This window comes from Pan troglodytes, chromosome 7, assembly GCF_028858775.2.
Source record: "Pan troglodytes isolate AG18354 chromosome 7, NHGRI_mPanTro3-v2.0_pri, whole genome shotgun sequence".
Classification (NCBI taxonomy): domain Eukaryota; kingdom Metazoa; phylum Chordata; class Mammalia; order Primates; family Hominidae; genus Pan; species Pan troglodytes.
In genome coordinates, this window is record NC_072405.2 from 80,483,951 (window position 1) to 80,492,028 (window position 8,078).

The 8,078-nt window shown below is 48.6% G+C and overlaps 1 protein-coding gene across 1 annotated transcript; it reads right to left on the reverse strand.

Moving 5' to 3' along the window:
- Positions 1 to 3,445: 3,445 nt before the first annotated feature.
- MSC (musculin) lies at positions 3,446 to 7,406 on the reverse strand. The gene is made up of 2 exons (XM_016959566.3): positions 5,528 to 7,406; positions 3,446 to 4,628 (listed from the first exon to the last, which is right to left on the reverse strand). The coding sequence occupies exons 1-2, from the start codon at positions 6,059 to 6,061 to the stop codon at positions 4,542 to 4,544; spliced, it is 621 nt and encodes a 206-aa protein (XP_016815055.1). The 5' UTR covers positions 6,062 to 7,406; the 3' UTR covers positions 3,446 to 4,541.
- Positions 7,407 to 8,078: the final 672 nt, after the last annotated feature.

Genomic DNA, 8,078 nt, shown 5'->3' on the forward strand with positions numbered 1-8,078 from the left:
CCAGCCATCTGTGAATTTTTTTTTAAATGAGTTTTTACAAATTCCAAAAGTAATATGCAAATTTTTTCAACAAACAAAAGTAAAAGATAAAAGCTTCTTGTTCTTCCTCCCCTCCCGTTCCACTGCTAAAAGTTAGTCATAGTCCATACAGACAGCATATTTTCACCAAATGAAAGCCCCAGCTTTTATTTGCTCCACGATCCTCTTTACCATAAGCCATGAAGAATCTCAAGGCTGATCCAGAACTATCTTGGTGATAGCAGAACCAACAAGAGAGAAGGCTGCTAAATGCTACACGAGTTTACATGATTACATGTGGATTTCTGATTGTGGCTACTTTCTGGACCTTTTTAGAGCCCTGGGTTTGAAGGATTTCTCTGGATCAACTTTCACTGTTGTGGGAGAAAGACGAAAAATAACACAAAACGTGAACACAACAGTGAAAGGGATGAATGGAGAGTGGCGAGTGCACTGATGCAAACACCCTGGGTGCCCACAAATGAGTATGCAGAGTTCACACTGAAAGGAGATATGGCCAGGTGATCAGTTATGAAGGGAGCCAATCTGGTGGACTTTCCCACAAGTTGGAAGCTTGGTAGTGAGAAGTGAATTATCAATTTACCTTGCTTCTCCTTTCCAAATGTGACTCTGAGTTACCGTTTTAATTTTTAATATTTTTTCAGAAGTATCAACCAAATTATCTACCAAATATCTATGAAAATAGAATGTGTTCATTTAGTTGTTTGTTTGTGTGCGTGCGTGTGTGTTTTACAGACAAGAGATGTTTCTTTATTTTTTTAACTTCTAGGCATTTATTATCAGGGAAAAATCTGTGACTGTGAAAGTCTTTTGTGAATTTTAAGGGTCATTGTTGCTATCTGTTGAAGGAGCTGCCAAACTAAAGTGAAATTATAAGTTGAAGCCCAGTGCAAAAGAATACGCACAACATCAATTCAACTCCACAACCAAGAGAAACGCCTGAATGTTTCAAAATTACAGTGCTGAAAGCGTTTCTTTTCAGATATTCATCTTAGGAAGAGTCTGTGGAAGGGGATTTTTGTTCTCTTTGGTTGAGTCAGCATCACTAATAATAATGCTTTGGTCCCTCAAAAAGCCCCCTGAAGAGTATTATTCAATTTACTCATTTTGTTTGTTATTTAGCACATTGTACATTGTATTTCTTAGACTTCTTTCTCTCATCTTTTCTCTCATAGCAGTACAATCAAATCGAAGTAATCCTAAGCACATACTTCATTTTTTTCTCTTAAGCCCCCCTCCCCACCCCACTTCCTGCCCACTTCTCCAACCCCAACTCCCATTTCTCAAACTCAAATCACTAAAGGAAAATGATGAGAGAGAGAGAGAGATTTGGTGATGCCTGTCTGCCACTTAGAACACACTCTAGTAATGGTAGATGAAGAAAAGGCTGGTTTAAGATGTTTAAGGCCTGTCCCAACAGCAACACGTGCACAGAAGCTTGCATAATTTACATGGACTCATTGGGGCTTACTAGAAAGTGGCCTCTTTCTTTTTCTTCTTCTTTTCTTAAATAACATAATTCCTGGCATTGGATTTTTTACAGAAACTGTGGAGCAGAGCATTCTTGAGAAAGTTTTTTTTTCTTCATAAACTATAGGACTATAAAGTGGTCATTAAAATGAATTTCCAGGGTGCAGTGCAACACTCCCTGTACATGTGAGTCAGTGACAAGCATCACCTTAATTGGGGGTTAGAGACAGAAAATCTGTGAGTTTACTCCTGAGTTGGCCAGAAGGAATATAATTATAGAAACACATATTTTAAATATTATTCTTTCACTTGTGGAAATTTGCCCAAATATTTCCTTGTTTGTTCAAATGCCTGTTCTTATTTGTATTCACTACAAATATAGCTATTCTTTCTGTTTTTCTGTATTTCTGTTTGTCCACTCTTGTGGGACATTTCTCTTTCACGGTTGTAATCCAGGCATCTCAAAACAAGATCCAACCCTAAAGACTGGACTCTGCGAATGTCACACCTGTTTAAAGTATCCCCGTTTGCGGAAGTGGTTCCCTCTGCCTCTGGATTTCCTTTAGTGACCAGCATTTAGTGCACTGCTCATTGCATATTAAATGATTTGTTTAAATACATTATCATATTTATTCCTAAGGCAATATTCCAGGTAGGCACTGTGATGACCCCCATTCTACGGAAGAGGAAACTGAGGCTCAGAGGTGTTCATAATGTAACTTGCACATGCTCACTAATCCTGTGGCAAAGCTTGAATTTCAAGCTGGGTTCTTTAGACACTCAGGTTCCCTTTAACCAACATACACTGAGCTTCCTCCTTCCCTTGAAAAGAGCCTAATTTGCTGGACTTTTTGGAAGTCACCTTGACTAAGATCTGGCCTCCAGCAGACACTCTTCCTCAAGAAGCTTTCTACCCAGGACTCACCGCTGAAGTGCTTGGTAGGGTTTCCTGCCACAGGTTACTTCAGGTTCCCTTTTGTCAGAAAGCCCCTAATGCCACAGACACCACTGATGTTAGACTGGATCCCCAGGGCAGGTTCCGTCCCAGGTTATGAATAAAAGCCCAAGACAATCTTGTCAGAAAGCAGTTCTTTAGCATTTTGGTTGGTTTAACTCAAAACAGGAAGTCACTCTCCCCACCCCAACCCCCCTTACCTCCTAACTAAAATCCAGCTGTATTTTTCTCTCAGGGTCAGGAAAACTGCCTTTCAATTGCACAAAATGGACAGAACCCCAAGTTGGGCAGTTGTTTGTGTAGTTTTATCCTTTACACTTTTCTAAATGTTCTACAAAGAGAACGTTGCTTTTAAAAGAACCAGCCGTTTTAAAAATTGTATTATAGGGTTTCCGAGTTGTTACCTTCTACAAAAATTGCAGTGCAAGTGGAAGAAAATAACACGGAAAATGAGTGTACGTTTAAAAAGATATATAAACATTTGATAAAAGAAAAGCACCGTTGAAATACAAATTGGCTTCTTATATTAGGGTTTTATTCTGCCAGTTACACTGGAGACTTGTGGGTGGGCCTTAGGGTTTTTTTTGAACTACTTGCAATTGTAAGGATTGGAGTGTGCTTTTAGCTGGAGTAGCTGCTGTGTGTGTTGTGTGTGTGTGTGTGTGTATGAGAGACGTGCACCTATGTTAGCTTGAGGAGTGTATGTCTGTCCGGACAGCAGGGGCCTCAAGACTCTTAGGACTTTTATTAGGCCTCCAGTTAGGGCCTTCCAGGAAGCCCGGCGCGGAGAAGCAGCAGAATCATAGAGATTAATAAAGAATGACGTTTGGAAATGGAGTGATCCAAAAGTGATCGCCACCATTCCTCCCGCAATGACCCACCGCCCTGACCAGAGATCAGCCCTTAAAAGTTAACTTCTACAGCCAAACCCTCTTAGTAAAGGGCAACAAAGACCACATCCTGACACCTCCAAGGGGCACACAGTTTTTACAGCGCGTTTTATTATTCATAAAAAAATAAATTTATTTACATATGTTATTTCCTGTGGTAGTGCAGCCTCGGGGCAAGGGCGCGTCCCCCATCGCAGGATCACTTGCTATGGTAAGCCGCCCACCCTGCGCGCTCCTCCGGGCGGGGAAGAACCTGCGCGGCAGGACGCGGTGTTGGAGTTGGGGCGCCCGGAGCTTGGAGTGGGGAGACCTGATGCAGAGTCTGGAGTCGGAGCTGGGGGTGCTGCAGGTAGGAGCAGGAGCGGGACGGAGAGGGAGGCCCGAAGAAGACCCCACACAGGTTGGCGCAGCGGGGCTTGGGGAGGCTTCAGCCCAGAAGTGGAGAGGGTTGACAGACGCCTGCTTCATTAGAAAAAGCCGGGAGGTTGGGAAGGAGACGGGATTGAAGAAGCCACCCGGCAGGGAGGCCGAACGGCCCAGAGCTCTCCGGGTAAAACCCGCCTGCGGTGATCTGGGAAGTGTGTCTCCACCTAGCCCTGGAGCAGCGGGCTTCCTCCCGCCCGTTAGAAGGGCGCTGTGCTGGAGTACGAACCTGGCCAAGAGAAGCCACTCGCCCTTCTTTGTCACTTAAAACCCTGTCCCGACGCGGATCTCACGTCTAGACCTCTGTCTTTAAAGCGGATGTAGAGCGCGGTCTAACCGTTCCCTAACCATTGTGTCACCGCGAAAGGCCCGGGCTGTGTGGAACCGTCCCGCACGTGTGCGATGAATCTGGCTCCGCTGAGAACGGATCCGTGGGCTGTCTGGCGCGGGCTGGGGCAGCAGCCGAGAGTTAGTCTACAGAGCTAGGGCCCGAGAGCGGACCTGCGTCCGCGTCTCGTCACGAAAGGAGGCTCTTTTTGGAGAGGCAAAACGTGGTCGCCCAGATCCGGCGCAGCTGTAGCCGTGGGCGCTGTGCAGTGACAGCCACACCCGCCACCTGTCACGATCACAGTTCCAGGGAAAGGGGAAGGGTCAAGGAGAATCTAGCGGAAACTTCTTCCCATCTCACGAGCTCTCCCTTCTCTCCGTGGCCCCCAAACACTCGCATTTAACGAATAATCCCATCAAGTGAGTTCCAGTCCGATTTAAGCGGTGGTTCCACATAGTCTGTTGGCTGCGGAAACTTCTTTGGTGTCAGAGTCCGGTCTTCCCGAGACCACGAATGGCCATGTCTGTAAATCAAAAAGAACGTGAGATATTAGAGAGAAACGATTGTCTCAAACCGAAACCGCTCTCCTACGCGAACCCCAGATATTCCTGACTTGGAGTAGCTAAGATTTTATCAGCATTCTGGGAATTTGCATGTCCTCTCTCTGAACTAAGATTTTCATTTTACTGGAGGTTGATAATCCGAGACTTGCCATATCCGTTCACGCTTCTTCCTGGACTTTGCCCGCAGGATAATTTGGTGAAACTCATATGACTTTGAGATTCTGTCGTTTAGTTCCCTTCCCCTAACACACACACACACACACACACACACACACACACACACACACACACACACAGTCATCCACTCCAAGCTCCAAGTAGGAACTGGGCTTGGACAGGATTTTTCCCAAGCCGGGAGAAGCTGGCAGATCAGAGAGGGACTTTCCAGATAAATCCCATCTGGGGAAACGTTACTATCTTCCACAAGCAATTTTTCTAAAAATGCAAATGCTCTTTTATAGAGCTCGGCCTTCCCTCCTTTAAGAAAGGGCTTGCCGATTCAAACCTGCCCGACTCAGCTGGATTAAGTTGGGCAAGGGAGATTTGCCGTCAGTCTGCAACCTGGTGGCAGATTGAGATGGAACCAAGATTTACCCTGGAAGCAGGATATTAGTCAATGGCTGTCACTGGGGTACAATGTTCAGAACGATGCAAACAGACAGGGAGGGTTGATTCTTCTTCAGGGAAATGGCTGGCCACTCCCTTGATTTGGGAGAAACTAAACTGGCCTTCTCGTTCCCAGTCCCAGAACCTCCACCCCTTTCGAATTCTTCCCAACGGGCTGACCCTGCCCGGCGCCCAGGAGCGCCCTGGGTATCTCCTGGCTGCTCTCCCGAATCCTTGCGCGCCGCGCCCCTACCAGGTTCACTGGGTGCACGTAGCCGTTCTCATAGCGGTCCTCCTGCAACAGCTGCCGCAGGTGAGCGATGTAACTGGAAGCCAGCCGGAGCGTGTCCAGCTTGGAGAGCTTAGTGTCGGGGGGCACCCAGGGCAGGCTGGTCTTGAGCCTGGAGAAGGCTTTGCTCAGCACGCGCATCCGGGCACGCTCACGGGCGTTGGCCGCGTTCCGCTGCGACTGCTTGCACTCTGCGGCTGAGCCCTTGGCCGGGAGGGGCTTCTTGCCACCACCGCCCGCGCTACCACCTGCGCCGCCGCCCCCAGCCACACGGGGCCGCTTCCTCTTGCAGCCTTCCGCGCTGCCGGCTGTGCCCAGAGCGCAGCGCTCCTCCTCGCCGTCGGGGTCCTCCTCCTCTGCCGACGAGTTGTCACTGGGCGAGGCGTAGCTGCGCTCTACGCCGCGGAGGGGCGGCCTCTTGGAGGCGGGGACCGGGTACTCCCGCTGCAGCCCCCGAAGCTCCATCTCCTCCGGATCACTCACCGAGCCCGTGGACATCCCGTTGTCCCCCTTGCCCACACGCGTCCTCTTTCCTCCCCCCTGGCCAGTCTCGCTGTCTCCGCCTTCCGCTCCCTGGCGGAGGCGGAGGCCAGAGAGCGCTCCAAGGAAGACTAAAAACCCAGGCCGGGAAGCGCGGGGTGAGAAAGCGAGGTGGGTGGCGAGAGCGTGAGCGCCCCTCTGCTGACCCCGGGGAGCGTGGACTACGAGTTGGCGCCCAAGTCCAGAATCCGCGCGCACCGCGGTAAGCTGCGCCTTTTGACAAGACTATCTGTACTCCTTGGAACAAACCACCCCGGGCAAAGAAGAGGGGGTTGTAAAGGGGGGCAAGAGGTGGGGCAGGGGCGTGGAAGGGGTGGGGACCGCTTTTCTGCATGCCGAAGAGCGGTTGGTGGAGGCGGGGGAAGGGGACGTCTCTGCAGAGCCGAGATTTGGGCTCTGAAGCCCGACGGCCCTTCAACATGTCTGCGCAGGATAAGTGAGCTTTCGGGGAGTGAAGGGGCACATCTTGTTCCTACCGACGGTGCTTCTACCCCCAGGTAATCTTAGCAGTGGCAAAGATTACCAGACACTTAGAAACGACGGGATTCCGACCTCTGCTTGCCTGCCAGTCTTTCCAGTAGAACTCAGTTTTCAAGTTAACCATTCATGATGTATGATTGTCTACCCAAGCCTTGCTGGACAAGAGAAAAAGCAGAACAGGCAAACAACATCCAACAATGCACAAGTTACCTCTCATTTTCCTCCTTCTTTTCTTATAATGTACCTTCATGATTTACAAAAATAGTTACAATGGTTCGTTGCCTTTTCAAATAACATCTGTAACTTAATGATATTATCTCCAATTTGCAGAACTTGAAGCTGAGCCGCCTAGAGAGACGTTAAGTAAAAGACCCAAACTTATTAGGCTAAGTAGAAAAAAAGATTCAAAATCCGCGTGTTGAAATTCTGGCCCGTCGGTATTCTAGTCAGCTCCGTGCCTCCGGGTCACACATCACTGGATGTTGTAGCTGGTATTTTCCACTATCTCGAGAGTTCCATGCGTGATGGGATTTTGTTTTAATACCACAATGCGTGTGTTGGAGGATCCGGCCCTAACGCTTTGCATTATAGTGTAGGGAATCCTTGCTATTGTATTTAATAGATTGTGTATTGAAGGGCGAGCTCCTGGAAGCAGAATGCTAAGTTAGCACAATCGTCCATTCAAAGTAAAAACGACAAAGGAGCACCCTGAATGATCATGTTCCATTCCAAACAAGACTAAAACATCCTGCTCTTCCACACAAGAAAACACAACAATTTTGCAGTCTCATTATTTCCTAACTCGAAGGTCATCGCAGTTCCTGGTCAGGGGATAAGTACTTCTGTGGATACGGGCCCCAGTGGTCAGAGACTGAGTGCCCGCTGTGTGCCCGTCACTGTACTCGCGGCTTGTGAGCAGCTCACTGAGTAATAAAACCCGTATGAGTTTGGCATATGGTTACCCCATTTTACAATGATGAAACTGAGTCGTCACACCGGCTTAGGTGTTCACTTGTTCTTTTCCTGAAAGTCCACAGGCTCCCAAGCTGAGCAAGGTGCAAGGGGACCTATGTGGAGTCAGTCCAGGACAGAGCTGGCAGAGATAGCTGGGCCAGCCTGGCTCCCGCCAGTTCGTACAGCGGAACAAATGCGTCCAGCTCGATGGCTGAAGTGCTGCAACAGGTGGCTGGCAGAGGCTGACTTCATCACTCAGGCATCATTCCACCTTAGTCTCCCAGGCCACGCTACCCTTAGCAGGGGCATTTTGGGGCCGGGGGAATGTTTCACATAACCCCTCCCGCTCACCCACATTTGCAAAGGTTTTCTCCCTGTACAAGTTGTCTTTTGGTTGGGGGCAGGGGGTGGGCTGGTCCTGGGACAATTTGAATAAAAAGATCATTTGCCCTCAGTTCTCTCTAGGGTAGGGAAATGCAGGGAATATTTGACAGAGTGTGGAAATCTTTCCTGGAGCGTTTGAACTTGAACTTGACTCTAG

What these genes read in the sequence shown, in the direction of transcription:
- MSC (XM_016959566.3), bottom strand. Translation starts at nt 6,061, where the DNA reads ATGTCCACGGGCTCGGTGAGTGATCCGGAGGAGATGGAGCTTCGGGGG. An exon ending in ACGTGCACCCAGTGAACCTG is followed by an intron (nt 4,629 to 5,527) that starts GTAGGGGCGCGG and finishes TTTGATTTACAG; the next exon opens with ACATGGCCATTCGTGGTCTC.